General features: G+C 44.7%; 1 protein-coding gene across 4 annotated transcripts; it reads left to right on the top strand.

Annotated features, from left to right (window-relative positions):
* Positions 1-3,159: 3,159 nt before the first annotated feature.
* Positions 3,160-8,472, top strand: FIGNL1 (fidgetin like 1). Of its 4 annotated transcripts, none has more exons than XM_053995670.1 (3): positions 3,293-3,620; positions 4,302-4,410; positions 5,762-8,472. In XM_053995670.1, the coding sequence occupies exon 3, from the start codon at positions 5,770-5,772 to the stop codon at positions 7,837-7,839; it is 2,070 nt and encodes a 689-aa protein (XP_053851645.1). In that variant the 5' UTR covers positions 3,293-3,620; positions 4,302-4,410; positions 5,762-5,769; the 3' UTR covers positions 7,840-8,472. The 4 variants fall into 4 exon arrangements, with proteins under 4 accessions (XP_053851654.1, XP_053851645.1, XP_053851629.1 ...); XM_053995654.1 differs by having other exon boundaries at positions 3,293-3,657; XM_053995662.1 differs by having other exon boundaries at positions 3,293-3,689.
* Positions 8,473-20,766: the final 12,294 nt, after the last annotated feature.

Genomic DNA, 20,766 nt, shown 5'->3' with positions numbered 1-20,766 from the left:
TTTTTTTTGTTTTGTTTTGTTTTGGGTTTTTTTGTTTTGTTTTGTTTTTTTTTAAGAAGTGACATTAGTAAATTTGTCTAATAAACAGCAGTGATGAGATCCATGGAATTACATTTCCCCCTGGCTAGCCCAGTACAGAAACCTGAAGTTCACGGTTCTGGTTTTTCTGAAATTCTAGAATGATTCAAATATGTAACCAGTGAAGGCCTTCATAGTATTCAGTCTCTCATACCTTCTTTTCTCCATGTGATAATTCCTTCTTAGACTATTAACATTAGGTCATCTGAAAAGGAAATATGGGCTGTGTAATCAACTCAAGAAGAACCATTGAAAGGAACATTTTAAAAAAGAACATAACTGCTGTTTCTGTTCTGTAGCTTTGCAATGTATCTGTAAGTGAGAAATACTGTATTTATGAATAGTTAATGTTAACCTGGGTTTATTGTGCCTTGTGTGCAAAATCTAATATAGCCTGTGCCGATGAATACTGTTTGATATTAAAAATAATTACAAAATCCCAGAACTGTACTTTAGTAGAATATCCACATCTCAAGGAAGACCACGACTATTAGAGAAGGAGGGAAGAACCTGACTTTTACTTTCAGGAACCTCAATTTATTTTTTTTAAACTAGCAGAGTACAGTACTTACATTCTTAATGACAGATTATATTTTATTACTGATGGTGAAATAATGAAAATTTATGTATTTATGAAAGTATTGGTAATATATTATACTCTGAACTGCATTATAATTATAAATTTTTAATTTTTTGTGTTTACATACAAGATTCTGCTCATGGCTGTTTTGTTGTTGTTGAAGTACTACTTATCACCATATGTGATGAGCAGTAATCACATTGAAGTTGCCTTACAACAGCAGTCTAAACCTTGAGATGTATAAACTTGAATTGCTCAAAGACAGAAGCAAATGAGAAATAAAACTGAGTCCTGAAGACCTGGGTGGTTGGTGAGGGCAGGTTAAATAACCATCAATGGATAATATCTGTATAGCATATGTAGAGTTTGTATGTTCTAAGTGGAAAAATAATCAGAAGTCTAATGCTCTAATTATGATTTGTGAGCTGTTGACTCCCTTTAAAATCTGTACCCAAAACCTACTGAACAGACATATAGGTTTTAATTGGCAATATAAATAAACCAAAACAAAACTACAGCTATTGTCTCTTCGTATTTAACTAAGCTTTTCTCATCTCATTCATGCCAGATGCACTGTAAGAGGCCCAACTTCCCCACTCATATCAAGTCAGTGCCCTGATTTTCACCACCAAGGACTTTTTTTCAATGTGTCCTTCAAATTACTTTGCAAACGGGAGTTTGCAAATTATCCTGCAGGAAGTTTCCTCCTCAGCAGCAGGAGTCTGAAAAACACCTGGCCATATCCAGGGCCAGTGCTGACCCTTCCGCCAAGTTCTGCACAGTGCTGGATCTGCCACTGGAGCCACCTGCCCAGCTTCGGCTTTGGTTCGTAGCTCCGGTGCCATCCGGTAGGACAGGGAAGGGGTCCATGTCATCAGTCCTGCCTGGCTACAGCCCACGTCCCCACGGCTGCTTTGCTCCCTGCCTCTGTGCAATCCCAGGGAAATCGGGCATGCCTTGATAGAAATTTGACGGCAGCAGCGTCACACGCTATTTAAATGTTAGCCCACTTGGGTCTGAGATGATAGCTTGCATACCAGCACAGACAGTTTAATGTGCTGTCTGCACTAATGGAATAACAAGCCTGATGTATAACAAAAACCTGACTAACTGCAGGAAAGGTTCCTCAGGGAAATGAAATGTTCACCCACACAGAAGCGTCTCTGTTAATACCAGAGGTGTAACTGCAGCTTAGAGTGCTAATTTGCATCTAGGTTGGTGTGCTAATTTGAACGTGGGTTGGTGTTATCCAGATGGGGACTCCACCACCACATTCAGTTCATGGGATGCTTCCACATGGACCACCATCTTCTGCCCTGTATACGAGTGTGTCATTCACCATGTCCTTGTCAGAGCTGTTCTCCCAAAAAGGCCTGTGCAGCAGCTGTTGTTTTCAGGAGTGCTAGACGGCGTCCCCTTCCGACACTGCCGTGGTGGCCCCGCAGCCGGTGTCACCGGGGTAAAGATGAAATAGGTGGCCGTGGAGGTCAAGTGCTTTTGTGCCTAAGGGCCAGGTACCCATCACTGGCTGCGAAGTCACCACCAGGGTTAAGGTTAGGGTTAGTGCTTTGTGCTTGGGCCGTCGTTCATGGAACCTAGCTCCTGTGGAGCCCGTCCTGCATGGAGGGCTGCTGCCAAGGACACAGCCCGGGACGCCGCTGGCCTGGCTGCCTGGGGGCCGAGCAAAGGGCATGGAGGGGCCGCCTGGCCGTCAGGAGAGGAACGAACAGCGGGCAGCTGGGGAATGCTGATGGGAGGTGGCCGCCCTGCCGTTTTGGGCAGCTAAAGACGAGTTTGACACAGGGAGAGCCACAATAATTCCGCTCCTTCAGTCACACTCAACTTGTCTGCCTCACAGAAATTGCACATCTCCACGTTTCCATTTTCTACTGCTACTGAAAATGGCCTGGACAGGCAATAAACGTGACAGAACCTGTTACATTCTCCAGCCTCTCCCTTCTCGGCTGCTCTGACCTTCGGATGAGGAACCAAGCCCTGACCAGAAAGGTTTTTCCGAAGCGTGCGAGCCGGGCCGGAGAGGCGCGGGAGCCGAGACACCGGCACCAGGGGAGCACCCGAGGCCGCCGGCAGCGGCTTCGGCGGGAAACGCGGGAGGACTCGGGAAGGAGCGGGGGGAGATGAGGGGACGCGGGACGGAAGCGAAGGGAACACGCGGAGGGGACGGGAGGGATGCGGAAGGGAACGCGCGGAAGGTCCCGCCGCTCGCTCCCCACAGAGGCGGGGACTCGGCGCGGGGCCGGCCCCGCCTCCCAAGGCGCGGACCCCGCGCCCATTGGACAGAGCGCGCCGCAGGCGCAGCCAATAGGGAGCGCCCGCCCTGCCGCGCGCCGTCCCTCCCAGCTCCGCGGGTGACGTATGCGGAGCGAACCCGCCCCTCTCCCGCTCGGCTCGCCTTCCCGACCTCTGATTGGCTGCGGCTCCCGGAGCGCTGTTATCCGATTGGCGGGCGGGGCGGGGCGGGGCCGGGCGCAGAGCGGGCGCGCGCGGTTGGCGGCGGCGGCGGCCGGTGGGTGCGGGGCGCGGGGCGCGGGAGCGGCACGGCCGGGCCTGGCGGGGGCAGGGGCGGGAGAAGGGAGAAGGGAAGGGAGCGGAGCCGCGGGACCCTCTCGGGGCTGTGGCCTCCGCCTCCCGATGCCCTCAGGGGGCACCCGCCCGCCGCCGGGCCGGCCAGGGCTCCTAAGCTGAGGGGCCGTGGCTGCCGGCTGGGTAGGGGCGACGAGGGCTCAGCCACGCCCAGGCAGCTTCCCGGCTGGATTCCTGAGGGCAGTGAAGGGGTGGGTGTGCTGGCTGTGTTTCCCTGGGCCCCGTGCTCGGCGCGCTCGTGTGTGGCGGCAGCAGCAGCAGCTCCCGCCCGCTCCGCGCTGAGGCGAGCACGCCCCGAGTGCCAGATCCATTGGTGGCGGTGCTTGGATACAGCCCCAGCTTCAGGCGTGCGCACGGAGTACGGTGTCCTCGTCTGGGAACTGTTCTGGCTGAACGTGTGTGCAAGTGGCTCTCTTGGAGAGAAGTTGTAAGGCTATGAGGACAATTAATATGGATTAGACGCGGGGGAAAGAATGATGCTAGACGGTGTTTAAGATGTATATAAATAACTAAAGGGTGGGTGTCGAGAGGGTGGATCCACGCTCTTCTTGGTGGTGCCGAGCAATAGGACAAGAGGCGATGGCAGAAACTGAGGCATAGGAAGCTCCACCTGGATATGGGGAAGAACTTCTCTCCCGTGGGAGTGACCACACCGGAACAGGTTGCCCAGAGAGGCTGTGGAGTCTCCCTCACTGGAGATATTCAGGAACTGTCTGGACACAATCCTGTCCCGTGTGTGCTGGGATGACCCTGCTTGAGCAGGGATGTTGGACCAGATGACCGCTGTGGTCTCTTCCAACCTTCCCCATTCTGTGATTCTGAGAATAATCAAACAAATTTCAAACTGGTTGCCACTCTTCACTTGTTATGACCTTCCCTCAGCGCTGTGGAGGGGACCACTGAATCCTTTAGAAAGTGGTGCTGATCTTGAGATTTTATGTTCTGAACTATGGAAGTATTTCATCGGGGCAAATACCTGCTATTAAGCTTTTCCTGAATTTATGCTTTTATATCACTTAAGATATTTTTGATTCAACAGTTACAAAAAAAATGATGTGCACAGTGAAAGCCAATTAGAGAAAAGAAGTAAAAGGCTGCAGCCTTTCATCTCCTATTCTCCTGTCACTCAGCTATGGATGGAGGATGATGTGAGTTTGAATCACATTCTCTAGGTGCAAGTTACACTTCTCATGGTGCAAAAGTTGGCAGTAACTTTTCAGAAAGTCTTGCTTTTGTGGTTTGGTTTTGTTTGTTTGTTTTAATTGGATTTGCTTGTAGAAGTGCCAGATTTGCAGGTAAAATGTATTTTGACTTTTCTAAACAGCTCTACATAACTGGGCTGTAGTAAAAAAAATATTCAAACAAAAATGATTGACATCCTCATTATTTATCATGTGTGCGGCCATATAAGCATATGAGCAATAATCATACTGTGCTCTCTGTTGTCTAATGCTGATGCCAGACTTTTTGCAAATAATTAGAGAGGACAACCTCACATAGTCTGGATTCTTTCAGTTCTGTCTTCCCAGCCTTGCATGAACGTTGCACCTGTACCTTCATCTCCACTCCTACACAGTCTGTAGCTGATCCAGAGGATTGCAACTTGACTCACACTGTTGGAAAGGGTGCAGAGTATATGGACACGATGCTTTGCAGAGAAAGAAAATACATTGTGGACATGAGCAAATCATTTCAAGTCAAACAAAATACTCCTCCTGAGTCAAATGTCATCTTTCCTATTTCTTAAAAGAAACCCAACACTAAAGGGGTTTAAATTCCGCTTTCTGAAACTGAGAAATAAGCATTGCTTTAAACACGCAAGAGCTTTGTTTCTCTAAAGTGTAAAATGGGAACACTTTAGTGCCTTCTAAATAGAAGAAATAGTTTTGAATATTTTCTAGTAATCTGTTAATATTTTCTTAATATGAAGTCTTGCTACATTCAGGATTAATAATTCCATTTTTATCTCCCCTCGGAGATGCTGCACACAATTTTACTTACTAGCTTAATCGTTATATTTTTATTACCATCACTGTAATAAATGAAATTATTCTGACAGTGGTGTATCCTCTGTCCTCTGCTGCACTGTGCCATATTCTGTCAAATAAGAATGAAAGCACTGGTGATTTCGTTTAACAAGGCCAGTTTTTGCTTGGCCATCTGTTACCATTCTTTGCAGCCTACTTACCTCCCCAGGAGACCTCTGGTTAGAAGCAAACTCTTTCTTTTTTTCTTTTCCCCCCACTTTTTTCTTTTCTTTCTTTGGACAAGGAAGAAAAAAGAACCTCAGTCTAAATGCCTTTGTACCACAGAGCTGGTTGCTTTTTGAAAAGATAAAGTGTCCAGACTGGCTAAGTAGCTTGCAAGACCTCCTGCTCTGTTTCTCTCAGTTAAAATAATGTAAGTTTTCCTGTAAGTATTTAAGAAAGGGAGGAAGCAGCTGGTGCAGATGGTGTGTAATGGCATTTTATAACTGCAGGTATTTTTTGTCTGTTCCAGCATCAGTGATGGAGGCCCCCACCCCCAGCGCAGTGCACCTGAGTGACTGGCAGGAAAGTTACTTTGCTGTCACCTCTGGCACCTGCACGCCCGGGCAGAAGGCAGATGGGTACCGTGCCAAGATCCTGCGCATTCAGTATGCATGGGCAAACTCCGAGATCTCCCAGCTCTGTGCTGCCAACCTGTTTAAGAAGTACGCAGAGAAATACTCTGCGATTGTTGACTCTGGCAACGCAGAGACTGGCTTGAATAACTATGCGGAAAACATTTTGACTTTGGCAAAATGTCAGCAAAGTGACAGTGACAAGTGGCAATCTGCCTTGACAACAGATAATGTGTTTGAATTAAAGTGTGTGCGAGAGAGGATGCAGGCTGGCAAAATTTTCCAGAGCTCTCAGATGGCACAGACAGATGCTTGTGTACGAGCTGATAAAGGGGTCAGCGCCTCTGCTGCTCCAGCTCTTCCTAAACTCGATGTCTTTGGCAGTACCAGGGAGACTGAGCTCACTGCTGCCTCAGCAAAATGTGCAAGTCAGGGACCAGATCTTCTTGGGCATCCCTCATCTTCCAAGTTCCTTCAAAGCAGTGTGCCTTCTGTGACCAGAACTTCAGACACACTTCCTGCCGCTTCAGCCTCCTTAAGCAGACAGGTTCTTCCAGGTTTCCAGGCAACTCCGCTCTTTGGAAGTAAAGAAGCCACTAACAGTAGTTCTCTGAAAATGCCAGGTAACTGTTGTGATGGACAAAATTCGTCTCTTTTCGGCCAGTCAGGTGTACCTGCCTGGTCTGCAAATTCTGGGAAAAGAAAAGCATTCTATGGTCTGGCTGATGAAGGCAGCACAGCTATTCCTAGCCTTGCTCCATGTCAGGCTTCCATTTCTACAGAAACTAACGGCTTTTCAGGGCAGAGAAACAGAAATGAAGAGAGCAGTGCTCTTGGGTTTAAAACTGCAAAGGAACAGCTGTGGGTGGATCAGCAAAAGAAATCTCAAAACCAGCGTGCACCGGTCTCGTCATATGGAGGAGTAAAAAAGTCCCTGGGTGCAGGCAGGTCTCGGGGTCCCTTCGGCAAGTTTGTGCCTCCAGTTCCAAAGCAAGATGGAACTGAAAATGGAGGAGCACAGTGTAAGCCTCATGTAGGGGAATCAACAGACCCATTGCTGCCTGTGGATGAACGGCTAAAAAACATAGAACCAAAAATGGTTGAGCTCATCATGCATGAGATCATGGACCACGGGCCTCCGGTCAGCTGGGATGACATTGCTGGAGTTGAATTTGCCAAAGCTACTATAAAAGAAATAGTTGTGTGGCCCATGCTGAGACCAGATATCTTCACCGGCTTGCGTGGTCCTCCGAAAGGAATTCTGCTCTTTGGCCCCCCTGGGACTGGCAAGACCCTCATAGGCAAGTGCATCGCATGCCAGTCTGGAGCAACGTTTTTTAGCATCAGTGCTTCCTCTCTGACTTCCAAGTGGGTGGGTGAGGGGGAGAAGATGGTCCGTGCGTTGTTCGCTGTGGCGCGGTGTCAGCAGCCAGCAGTGATTTTCATCGATGAGATCGATTCCCTGTTGTCCCAGCGCGGCGAGGGGGAGCACGAGTCGTCCAGGAGAATAAAAACTGAATTTCTGGTGCAGTTAGATGGGGCAACAACCTCCTCTGAAGATCGTATTCTGGTGGTTGGAGCAACAAATCGACCCCAGGAAATTGATGAAGCTGCCCGAAGGAGACTGGTGAAGAGACTGTACATCCCTCTCCCAGAAGCCTCCGCCAGGAAGCAGATTGTTACCCGGCTGATGGCAAAGGAGCACTGCTCTCTGAATGAAGAGGAAATCAAACTCATAGTCCAGAAATCCGATGGGTTTTCTGGGGCAGACATGACACAGCTCTGTCGGGAAGCTTCTCTGGGCCCTATCCGCAGTCTGCAGTCCATGGACATTGCAACCATCACGCCGGAGCAGGTACGGCCCATCTCGTTCCTGGACTTCGAGAGTGCCCTGAGGACGGTGCGGCCCAGCGTGTCCCCCAAGGACCTGGAGCTCTATGAAACCTGGAACCAGACGTTTGGCTGCGGCAGATGAGCTGCATCACAGCTGTTTCGCAGGAACAGTTTCGGATTTCAGCACTGCCACGTATTAAACCTGTGGCAGTTTAGTGCGTCTGCACTTTATTTTGTTTCTGTCCTAGAATTAAACGTCCTCGTGTTATGCAGGCAGATGTCCAGGCTCTGGCTGAGGCTTTGCCAGCTGAAAAGACCGTGAGGAGCTGCTGCTTCACAAACAAGAAATTGCTGAACAGCAGTGATATTGAGAGGTTGACAGAGTTTACAGATTGCTGGGAGAGATGGAAACAAATTCCACTGATGTTTAAGGGGAAGGTTATCAAACCTCACAAATAATTGAAAGGAATATTGGGGAGATCTTGCAAGGTCTGCCATGCTGTGTCAGTAAGGGATTCAAGTAATAGCAGAAATACTTATTTTGGGTAGGAGTATGGCAAAACTGGGATGGATGGGGAAGAGTAATTAGAGGTGCTTTGTTTGGGAGGAGACAGGAGCAGAGGGAGGAGAGGGTGGAGGTGGATGTGGACTTGTATGGAAAAATGGAAGGGGGGACAAAAGAGGAATGTCTCTTGAGCATTGCTCTTGTCTGACAACCTTTTGCCTCATCACTGCAGTCAATCCCAGCTTCTCATTAAAAGCTTTTTTGATGATTTTCTGCTTGACCTTACTTTCTGTGCTGCATCAGCATGTGTGGGTGTGTTTTATTGGAAGGTCTGGACACCTGCAGGTGGAGAAGAGGCCATGGGTCATAAGGGCTTTAGGATCTGGGCCCAGCCATGGGGTAGCCAGTGTGGGCAGCCAGATGCTGTTGGGATCCAAAGCTCACTGCCAAACTAAGGGCTGGACAAGCTGGCAAGGAGGAAAACCAGGATTTGGAAAGAGCCCCCCAATGGCAGGATAAGGGGGCTCAGGGTCTGGGCATGGGTATTTGACAAAGTTAAATCCTGTGGCAGTGTCTGAAGGCTCTGTGAGTGAGGTGTCCTTGTGCAACTGGAGACTGGGGGGGTTGTGTCACGCACTGGTGACCTTGGGTGCTTGTGGCTGGAGCTGAAGGACAGTGGGGCTGTGGGTGGGTTTATGGGGGGGCATTTGTGTGTGCTGGGAAAGACACTGCTCCCTCTGTCCTCGTCTCTGTGTGTCTGTGTGTGTGGTTTTGTATCCACTGGTTTGGATTAGGAGCTCTGGCTTGCTCCTGGCTGGACCCCCAAGCAGAAGCAGCAGCAGCTGCATCCATCAAATTCAGATAGAAGATGCCTTATTCCAAGAGTCCTGGGCTGTAGTGGTCAGGAAGGAGAAATCCCATGTCCCACCACCTCCTAGGTTCTACTGCTCCTTAAAAAGTCCTCGTACATCATTGGTAAAATTCCTGGCTAGCTTGTATTTGGCATTCATACCTAAGGCATGAAAGAATGCACAGCCTTTTATTCACATAACCTGTCTTTGCCCACTGGCTGAGCACAGCTGCCCCTGAAAGGAAAATAAATGGAAATCTTTCCTTTGGATTCCTTTGTCACTGTGGCAGAGCTGGCTGCTCTGCTGTCTGTGCTTCATTTTCAGTTTCTCTAAAGAACTTTTTCTCCTGTTGGGGAAAATGCAGAGCTTAAAAGCTGCTCTTCCTCAGATTTCTGTGACACTGCATGAATGCTGTTTAACTAGCATTTTTAAAAGACATTTGGAAACTACAGGGCCCAGGAGACTACAGTGAGCCTTGAATTCAGAATAATTTGGAAGGCTTAGAATTTCTTAGAGCTCATCCTGATTTAAACAAATGAGTCAGTTTTATTCATAGCTCATGTTTTTAGTAAAGTCTGATATATATCAGAAATTGCTTTGCAGAGATGTAAAAAATCAGGTATGGGACTTTATTTTAATTTTTGAGACAGTGAAAATAGAATAATTAGATTATTCTGAAAGAATAAATGTGTGATGTGGTTCAAACCAATTGACTTTTGTGCCACTTGGGTAAAGATTATGAGATTAAGTCTGTTCTTACAAGTTCTGTTTTGAAGAGCTATAAACACATACAAGATAAAATTTTTGCTTTCTCCAAACATTTCTTTAAATTCATTGTTCAGACAAGTGAATGAAACACCAGAGAATTTGAATTGTTTAGTCAAATTAAGGGTTGCTCAGGGGTTAATAAATGTCTTATATATGATGAAATAATGGCATTATTTATGCTGGGCATTATTCTGCTGTGCTATGTGAGCATTCTGTGGTCATCTCTGCATCTGGATTTTCACATTTTAATGGAAGTGCTCTACAAGGGGGGACCAGTGAGAATCCACATGGTGACAGAATAACAGGTGACAGAGGTGGGACACCTTGCAGAGGTGACAAGAACTGTGACAAAAGTTCTGTGCCTCTGTATTTGTTTCCTGCAAAGTGGAACTTGTCGACATGGTAAAAGGTAGAACCAGACAAGGCCGCTCTTCCTCCTACTTTTTAGGTTATTCATTACAAGAATTACATGAACATGCTTTTTTTGGTTTTTTTTGGGGTTTTTTTTCTGTTTTTTTTTTTTTCTTTTTTTTTTTTTTTTTTTTTTGAAACACATGGAAATAGCGAAAGGGAATATTAGGCAAAGTTTATTGTGTTTTAGTAATGACACAGGTGACACGACCATCTCTTCAGTCATGTAGCATTCTTGGGGCTTTGCTGCAGAGCTCAGAGTCAGCAGGACTCGCAGTTTCAGCCCAAGATGAATTTCATAACCCTCTGTAACAGTGCCACCACACAGCAATTCATGCCAGGAACATAATTTCACAAAATACAGAAAATTGCACAGAAATAGGGCATGATTGTAATTTAAGGGAAATGGTGCAGATAAATCCACCTTAATGGATCTGTTTAGTGCATGCAGAAACCTATGTACTTCATTATTCTTTTAGGCTGGCTGATCTTTGGAAGAAGAAATGCACAACGCCCTGGTTTTGTGGTTCAGCAACGTTGGGTGCACAATCTCTCAGTTTTGTTTTAAGGTAAATAATTGCAGTCCTGGAAAAGTCAGGTCTTACTAATAAACAAGGCAATTCAGACTCTCCGTGCATCTTGGATTTGAGTTAGCTAAATTGTCTCAGAGCTGTATGAAGTCTCCTGGGGGATTTTCATTTGCAGAAAACTGTGCCAGCACGTGTAGGAGAAAAAAGCTGATGAGGCAGAAATGATCATCACCTGCTAATGGCGAGTGGATGGAAACCAGACTGGTCTCTTAAGAGCATCACTAAGATTGTTCTTTTGAAATAAGGCAATTTCCTTCTAACAGAAATTATGAAATTGCTCACAAGCCAACATGACATTGGAAAACAACCCCCAAACAAAGCGTGGGCTATCCCTGGGCTGCAGTGCAGGCACCTGCTCCATGGGTCTGATGGAACCAGCCAAGGAGGCCACCCCTGCAGCCCTTCCCTACTGACACCTTCACCCCTGCACCCAGCACAGAACAATTCATGTATAAGTGGGATAGCAAAGATACAGCCACAATATTCCCAAAGTCCTAATTTCTTAGCCTTGCTTGTTAATATTTTATTACCATTCTGTATTTACCTGTAGAAAATCAGTCATGTAAGATGCTGTAGATATAAGCAGCTGTAGTACTAATAGGTGGTGGTTTTTTTGGTTTTTTTTTTTTTGGCTTTTTTTTTGGTTTTTTTTTTTTAGGTGAGAAACTTCATATAACCTTAGGTCACAGCTGTGACGCCAAAATAGCATTATCACAGAGTTATGGGTCTGGAAAGGACTATAAGGAATACTCAAATTCCCACTTAGTGTAAGGTGAATTAATTTTTGTGATTCCAGGCATGTTTTCCCTGGTTTGTTCTTTAAAAACATTCAGTACTTAAAAAAACCTTGGTCTCTTTTTGGATTTCATTCCCATACCAGTGATATGATCACACTCGGGACTTGACTTATTCAGATGCTGCCCAGAGTGGTAAATGTTTAGTGTTAGCCATTAATAAAGTGGCTTTCCTGCCTGGATTCTTCTTCAGCAAGGCTGAAGGTGAGTAAAATTCTTCCCTAATGTCTCATCTCTGTTACTGTGACACAAGTGTTCTGTGCCTCTGTCTGTCTGTATTGCTCACATAACAGACATGGGGAATGGTTTAATCATCCCCTTTGTAGCAGGTACCTGAAACAGTTGAGATGTCATTTGGCACTACAATACTACCTCTACTAAATAAATGTCAGTCTTCCACTCCTTTTAATAATTTCCTGTTGGTTCCACCTCTGGTCACTTCTGTGTGCTCATCTCTCTCCACTGTTGATACCTCAAATGACAGTGCTCATCAGTGATAAGGGATGAAAGTGGAGCAGAGTATGACTGACCATGGGTGCAGGGTGGTAGATGAACTTTTCAGGGTATTGCTCATTTTCAGCAAAGTTGTTCTGAAGTTGCTGTATTTTCCCATCTTGCCCATGTTGGTTTCAACAGCAAAGTTACGCAGAGGAGCATCCCTCTTCCATCAGTAATAGTCACCAATGAATCCATGTGTCACTGCTGCAGGAAAGACCCAAGTGAAATCTCTGTCATGCCTTGTTGTTTGGCTCTTAATGCACCTTGATTATTGGCTTTACAACTAACTGGGCAGAGGTGTTACAAAAATGTAGTAACTTCCATCTTCAGAAAATATCACAAGACTCAGAGAAAGTGTATCCTGTGTCCATATTCCCATATTACCAAGGCACATAACTTGTTCTAAAGGAATATTAAGTTGTTTTCTCGTGGCAAAGATGGAGCAGTATGCAAAAGGCAATATTGTTCTCTTCCAGAAGCTGAGGGTCAAGGGAAGTGAATGAAAGCTGCAGGGATGCTGTAAAGACACCAGATCTGCTTTCTGGCTGGAGGAGAGATGATGCAGTGCTTCCTCACTGTAGGTAACTGGGGAAAAGGGGAACAACTGCCCTTTCTTCACCCAGGCATGACTGGAGTCGTTAGCTGGGCAAGGAAGCGGGGGAACAGAAAAAGGGAACTTTTGGCTGTTCAGGCTCAAGCAGAGACAAGGCTGCTGTGCATGTGATTTGGGTGTAGCATCACAACCACGAGCTCATGGGTGCAGCTGAGGTGGTCTCTCAGGTTCCCAAACAACACCCCGAGCCCAAGAGAGCCCCTCTGTTTGAGTTGGGCTGGTTTGCAGTGGTCAGGGGTAGGGTGGCAGGGTGGCATCTTGCATTCCATCGTGCCTGGGATCTTATCACCTCCTCCTTTGGCCACAGCGCGTGCAGCGTAATCAAACACAGCCAGGCTGCTTGAGGCTTTCCACCAAAGCCATGTGACAGAAGCTCCCAGGAGCTCAGGCTTTCCCTAAACTGTGCTGATAGAAAATTTCAATTTCAGGTTAGTTTGCCTGGTTTTGGAGCTGGCATGCTGCAATCTGAAATTCCCTCTGAGCTTTGTAAAATGGAAACACCTGAGCACCAAGAATTAAATGATGGCCAGCCTGCTAATGCATTGCTCTGAAAGACTGTCTGGAATGGTTGTGTGTTCACAGGGGAAAAAAAAAGCTGGCTTTTTTATTTTCAGAAGTAGATCACAAAATTCTGGGCTTGTAAAAATTCCTACCCAATTCTTACAGGTTTTGAGTTCTGTACTATGGGTTAAAATGTAATAAGATTAAATTGCCTGGGCTTCTGATTTTAAATTTAGAGTGGTTTTTATGATTTTTAGTGTTAGTAAAACTGTCTATTTATAACTTTTTGCCTACAGCCAAAGGCAAGTGTGTCTCTGCCAGCTGGGGCAGTTCCACCTAAACCTGTTGTGCAGGATCATTTTGATTAATAAATGTTTCCAGTCCCAAATCTTCCTCAGTGGTGGTGAAGACCTACAAGTCTGTTTTCTCCTTTCCCAAATGAGTAATTTTATTTTGTGACACTTGCAACTAGTGACTGCTTCTCCCTGCTGGTCTGATGTAACCAGTGAGATTTCTTACAAGAGTTGTTATGAAATGGCTCGTACTCACATACTTAATTCAATATTCTGACTTAGGAGAATTTATTTGGCATGTGGCTTTTTTTTACCAAGTATGGAAAAAAAAAAAAAGAAGAGGAGTAAATATTGACACAGGAGCTTGAATTCACTTGATATATTGTATTTTTTGCACACCAATTTTTTGCACAACAGAATGGATATAGATCTGGTGTAGTGAAGGATATAGTCATTTACATAGCATTATAGAAACTCCTGATTTTTCTTAAGTGATGGAGAATTGTTTTCCAGAGAGGGCACGAACTCTGGAAGCTGATGTCTGCAAGCTATTCTGATGCCAGCTTCTCTTAATAAAAAAGAGAGAAAATTCAAACAGAATCAACAGAGAGAATGGAAAAGTACTGTGGGTGGGGAGATCGAGTACGTGTAAAGACACAAATTAATGTGTACTTTCAGGTGGTTTTGTCATTGATGATGTGTTTTTCAATACCTGTTGATGGCTTAATTTTATATAAAAACATACATCTAGTGGTGATGGGACAAAGCAGAAAAAGAAAACCACTTTCAAGAAGGTCACAGAACCTCTGGGCTGGCATAGCTACACCTGGTGAGAAAGAAGAAGCTCATAGTGACAATTCTGTGATCAGTTCATTATTTTTTGAACATACTTTGTGATTTTTTTTCAGTGATTTTAATGCTAAATGTAAGAGGTTCCACCCTGCTTAATGTGGTGCCTTACTGTCATATGACAGTGAGTCTGAGAGCCGATTGAAAAAAATTAAATGTGATAATTAAAACATTGTGATATCAGAAGTCATTCCAAAACCAGAAGTTTTGCATCAAAGAAACAGAAGATCAAATTTTCAGAAACTTTTTCTGTCATCTGCTGAAAATACACACTAACGCTCTGTCTGTAAATGTCTCAGAAGGGACAAGGCTGAGCACGCTAGGCACTGCTCCACTGTGGTTTCATTAATGAAAACTATTTTTCATATGCTTTTAATAATAGTTGTGGTACTGCAACTCCCCAGATAGTCATGGTAGTACAACTCATGCCTCTGGTCACCCCAGAGTAGGGGGAATTCATGCCAGGGGATGTCACCTTTTGTCTGTAGAACAATCCCATTAAAAAAATATCCATGTTTTAAGAGTCTTTATTGCCCCTAGAGCAGTGGAAAAGCGATGCTGCCTTATTTTTATCACTACAGAGGAATGAATGTAGTTACTGCCTGTGGGTGAATCCCAGTATCCTGGACACATACGCCTGTGGATGCAGGTGGCAATGGCACTGCTGCTCCTTGTCTTCCCCAGGCTGGGAATGTCTCACACAGAGCTGGCAGCAGCAGAAATTGTGCAACAGGGTATGGGAGCCAGGCGAGCTCAAAAACTTTAGCTCTGCCTGCATTTAGGACAAGCCTGAAAGATGCCTTGCTCAGTCTATCCTGTATAAATCTTAGAAGTTTATGGAGAAATAGTTATCCTCAGGACTCCTGTCCATTTCCAGTAATAGCAGTCTTTTCCAGGGAGAGGAACACAGACAGCTGTAGTGTTTGAGTTGCTCTTTTTTTGTAGCCTGCCACCAGATGGAGTTCTTTTCCTAAAGAAGTCCATCCAATTTCTTAAGGAAAGCCCGAGGGTAGATATTTATTATTTCCTTTTTTTATCACTTAAAATCATCCAGTGTCAATGGCTTGTTGCTGGAGTTTTATTGATTATTGTATTAATTGGATTTTTTTCTTGGGGGGACTTCAATTTTTAAGATTTTTCTGAGGGAGCTGCGAAAACCAGGCTGACGCTTATAGAACTTCCTATTTAAGAAAGCTAAGATTCTAAAAGATTAATTTTACTTTGAGTCTCAGGTCAACGGGGGCTGGGAAAAGAGGTGAAAATCCTGGTACAGTGCATTTGTATTTAAACTGATGCTTGATCTTGGAAATTTTAATAAGAGTAAATGAGCAGATACAGTCTCCCAGGCTGAAGATCCTGAAAACGCATTGACCTGTAGATACACAGCAGGTAACAGGAACTGAGTCCAATTGACTGAAAAGTCTCAATTCATTTGAGTTTTGGTTGATAGTAAATGGCACTTGCTGCTCTCTCAGAAGTAAAAGCCACTGTGCTGCTGCGCCAGGGTCCAGCAGCAGCGCCGCCCATACCCAGCGAGGCAGGGTCGCTCCTGATGCCCCGGCCAGGATTCCTTTGGGCCGGGCAAGGAGTTAACTTTTGGGGTGATTCCTCTGCCAGTGTTCCACTGAGCTGTCTGGGCAGCGGGCCCAGCGTGCCCGGTGGAGTGCAGCTTTGGTGGCTGGAGAAACCACTTGGCTGATTGCTCTGCAGAAAGAATTCTCGGGAGCCGCTGAAGGCTTCAGCCCCTTGTGCAGGTTTCAAGGGAAAATCGCTGATGCCGTCCACGATCACTGCTCAAGGATATTAAAACCCCGTTTGTGTTCAGATATAGATGGCTAATATTGCTCTGTCTCCCTGAGTCCTACAGATTCTCACTTCCCTGCTTTGTGGGTCAGATGCTCTGAAGCCCATTTACATCAATTCCTGGCACTGTTTTTAAAGGAAGCAAGGGGGAACAGCGTGAAGTCTCGCTTTCTGCCAACAACAGGAAGCGCACGCTCTTTGTCAGGCAGCTTGTTTCAGCCATCCCTTGTGTTGAGCCAACAGATTTCGGGACTACAGATTTGGTTTTCCACACAGCACCGCTCAGCAAATCCTTGGAAAGGCAACGTCACCGAGCGGCAGCATGCATGGTCCGGGGAAAAGCCCAATGCTGCTGCAATTCCCTTTTTCGAAGGGAGTGTTTCTTTAAAGAGCGATCGCCTGAGGGAAGGGAAAGGAAATGGTGATAACATCTCTCCCTCGGTCTGTCCCGTGGGTCTGGACGTGCTGCTGCTGAAGTCTTGCTGAGGGTGATGGCTGCAGGAGTCTCCCGGGGGCCTCTGGGGTGGTGCTGTGTAGCACAGCTGTGCTGCCCAGTGAGACAAGGTGAAGAGGTGCACTCTTGGATCCTGCACTTAATTTTTGTGCCTAAAGCAGGCCAAGGTTCTCGGTGGGGTCCAGAAATTTGTTGTGTTGTTTCCTGAGATGCTCACAGATCAATCCAAAATCCCTATTTATTGTCTTTCTCCTGATACATAATTTAAATTGAAACTGATACGAGACTACCATCAAAAACCATAAATCCCCTCTCTGTAATACCTGTCTTTGTGGCAGCTCTTTCCAGGCCCGCTTTTTGCGTGCTGACTGCATGTGACAAGTGTACTATTATTTATTTTTTTCCCTTATCACTGCTGCAAAACTTTTTAGAAAGCTCACTGCAGAAGCCAGTGTTTCTTATACCTACCTTTGTTCCTCCCAGTGTTTTCCTGGTGCAGACACAGGCTTAGGCTAAAGAAGCCAAGTACAACTTCCTGGGAGAAATTATTGTTTGTATTTTAATGCAACCGCCCCCCCCCCCCCCCCCCCCCGCGATTTTTTTTTTTTTTTTTTTTTTATCTTGGTTAAATTTCTTTTCACTTCTCTGCTGCCACCAAACCTCCTGGCATTTGTCTCTTCTAGGCATTTCCTTTCTAACCCCACGCTGGCAGACTTGTCAGGGCGTGCCGTGGGGCTGAGCGGCTCCAGCCTCTCCCTCTTCCCCCTGCCCTGAAGGCTTCAACTTGCTCAGCACTAATGCAGTCCTGGGCTGCAGAAGAACTACGGTCCCGGTACAATATTCATGGCATAAAATTATGGAAGTAGCAAGAGACTTTGTAGCAAAAGCAGATGTGGAAATGATGGGGTTTGAGTCGAATATTTCCCTGATTGCAAAGGAAATTAGGCAAGCAGTTTATACAGGAGAAGCAGAACCAAAAGGAAAGCTCTTTGCTTTCCCCCTGGGCACATACTGTTTCTCCAGAGAAGCTGTGGTGATCCTGCAAAATTAGACAAGGAGGGTGTAACAAGTTCTTCCCTATTTTCTGGAAATCCCACCCTCTTTCCACAGCTTATCTGAAGTTTCTATTTTGCACGTTCCTATTTGTGCAAAGTTTGGGTGAGCCTCATCTTTTCGATTGCAAATGAGTCTCTAACTAAAGCCTTCATAGGCTGTTGTGTTTGTGTTTTGGTTTTTTTGGTTTTGTTTTTGGTTTTTTTTGTTTGTTTGTTTGTTTGTTTTTGTGTTTTGTTTTTTTTTTTTTAGTTTCTTCCCTGACATTGTTCGGGGGGCAAATGGAATAATTTTGTGTTGTGCTTTTGAAGATTTAGAAAAGCATCCAAACTTGTTAAATCAGTTAGTCACCATAAAAGAGATATTTGAGCAGAACATTCTGTGTCCATAGAAAAACTGAGAGGGGGCCCAGAGGGCTGTACACCAGACAAGGAGCCCCTGTCCCAATATTGCTTTCCTTTTTTATCTGTGCATCATTTGAAAGACATTTGCAAGGCAAAAGCTGTCTAACTCCAACAGCTAATCATGGAACAAATTATATGTCTTGGTATGTTTGGTCTGTGAATTTAGGCAACTTAAAATGTTTTCATTAAGAAAGAAATGGAAGGAAAACTGGCAGGTTAAAAAGATATAAATTATTGAATATTTTGAATTAGACAGGCATGTAGTATTTACAAATATAGTACATGTGCACAAACACACATGTACTTTGATGTAATGTAAAGCCTGACTTCTTAGTCCTGTGGCCTTTTTTCAATTCTTAGCTGTTAGTGCAAGGGTCTGCAAGTGGGGTTTCCTGAGTTTACTGTCCAACCAAAGAGGAAGCCTAATCTGTGGCTAGAGAATAAATAAGTATTAGAAGACCTGGCTCCCAATCCTGATTTTGTCAAAACCTATTGCACAAGCTTACATAAGGAATTCAGGGAGTGTTTTGTGCTTCAATTTTCCTTTCAGTGAAGGGAAGGATGTAGTTGTTACACACTAGTGCTGTTGTTTACAACCTTTCAGAAAAAGTACCTTGAATTTTGGAAACTATAGAATAAATTTGAAGATAACAGGAAGAAATTATATCACCTTTTCGTTCAAAGTAATTTCCACTTGTAATCTTACGCACATGGACATGCACTCATCCCAAAGTCAGCAGAGTTTCCAACCTGCTGTGGTTTGTTTCCAACCTGCTGTGTTGGAAACAAAAATGGATATCTGCAGAGAATGGGATAGTAAGAAAGAAAAAAAAAAAATTTAAATTAATGACAGCATCAAAGGAATTATTGAAAAGGACCACACAGTTCTCTGCTTTGTCAGGACTGAAGATACTAAAAAGGAAGTGTGAATGTATATGGGAACACCTGTGTTGGCTGCCTGGATTTGGCAGGGGTGGGGGGTAGGAAGTTGTCACTTAGATCTAAATAGAAGAATAGTTTTAGTTCAGAAATTGATTTTATGTTTAAGGATAATCAAGAGAAGACGGCAACTCTCCCATAGTATAGTAGGCACTATAATAGGCATGCAGCCATTAAGAAAAGTGGATTTTTTTTCTCCTGAAATGCACTGGGTTTGGCTTTTCTTAATTCTGTAGTAATAACCCTTATGGTAGAGAGCAATTTCTTCACTGCTGAACTTGATATGTTAATTTTTCCACCCAATCTTCTACCACCCTTCATTTCCCTTCTGGTCTGCCTATCACTTCTGGTACATTTGCTCCTACTTTCAGTGACCAATGGTTAAGCTATCAAGAAGTAGTTAATGAAACTCAGGCAGATGCCTGTAGTCTCCTTCTCCTGGCGTGGGCTTTGGAATTTTGTTAAATGTAAAAATGCTTAATTTTAGATTACTTGTTCTATTAGCACATGCATTTAATTGTTTTCCTAAAAACACTTGAGCTTTTCTTCCTCTGCTCTTTCTGCTGATCAGGATCCCTCCTTTGTTTAAAGGTCAGTTAAATATGATGGAGTTGTGGCTCAGGGAGAAGCAGCTGCAGGGTCTGTTGGTACTGGGTGTTCCTCAGAAGCCTGAGTATTCTCACTTACTCAGCTTTACGCTGGTTCCTGCAGAAGAAATTCTCTTGTCAGGTACTATCATAATATCATAATATAATTAAAATACACCTTATAAGACTGGTTGGTGTCTCAGCCTCAATTACAGAGGTGGAGAGACAGATGTTTCCAAAGCAGAAGTAACCATTCTAATTTGTACCAATACTTAATGAGTCCAAAAACCCCCTACGTACATGTGAGTGCTGAGCACAATTCCCATGTGCATTTGCTAGACTATGCAAATAAAACACTATCTATATTATTAGCCAGGAACTAAGTGACTGGATGCAAAGCAAAAATAAAGAGTTTGTGAATGCTTCAGAGCTGGACTTGGAGGGGTAAATCACTTATGTGCTGTGCTAAAAAAAAAGGAGAAATTCATGTAACAGGGCTTTGGTTACTGCCTACAAATAGTAAGTATTTACACCCTCTTCTTTTTCTTCAACACAATGGAGAGTAAGTCGTATTCTGTCCTATAGCTGCACTGAGGAATCTCTGTAAGGTGATAAAGATATATTTTTGTGCACTGCAACTATCAGTGAAATAAACCTGGAGTGTTTGAATCCAGATTTGAACAACCCTTAATGTTAAGAGCTCTGTGGATCTCTCTTCTGATTCATATGACATATTAAGGCTGTAGTTTCTTTAATCCTTGTCAATGCAACAGGAACACTGCAAAGTAAAATCTGTAGTCACATTACTATCTCATTTGAAACAAAGTAGGAAGGAATAGAAAAAAAAAAAAACAAACACTTCTTTTCCTTGTAGCACACATCCCATCTATGTTTTAAACTGCCTCCTCAATACTCAGGTTATTTTCCCATTTATTTTGGTAAAGTGCATGCAGGACTGGCAGGTGCAAATGCTCTGACATGTTGGTGAGGCTTTGCAGCCAGAGGCTCCTATCCCTGCTACCTCAGGTAGATGATCTCCCCCCACGAGAGGATGCCAGGCTCCTCTGGGGCCCTTGGCTTTGTTCTTAGTGGTAAAGAGATTACAGGGGATGTTAGCCCAGGCTCCTGTATCCAAGCCCTGGCATTCCCGTATCCA

Source organism: Vidua macroura, chromosome 1 (genome assembly GCF_024509145.1).
Source record: "Vidua macroura isolate BioBank_ID:100142 chromosome 1, ASM2450914v1, whole genome shotgun sequence".
In the NCBI taxonomy this organism is placed as follows: domain Eukaryota; kingdom Metazoa; phylum Chordata; class Aves; order Passeriformes; family Viduidae; genus Vidua; species Vidua macroura.
The sequence above is the reverse complement of the archived record's forward strand: the minus strand, read 5'-3'. Positions and strand labels throughout refer to the sequence as shown.

Excerpts from the sequence above, each read along its gene's own strand:
- FIGNL1 (XM_053995679.1), top strand. The coding sequence starts at position 5,770 with ATGGAGGCCCCCACCCCCAGCGCAGTGCACCTGAGTGACTGGCAGGAA.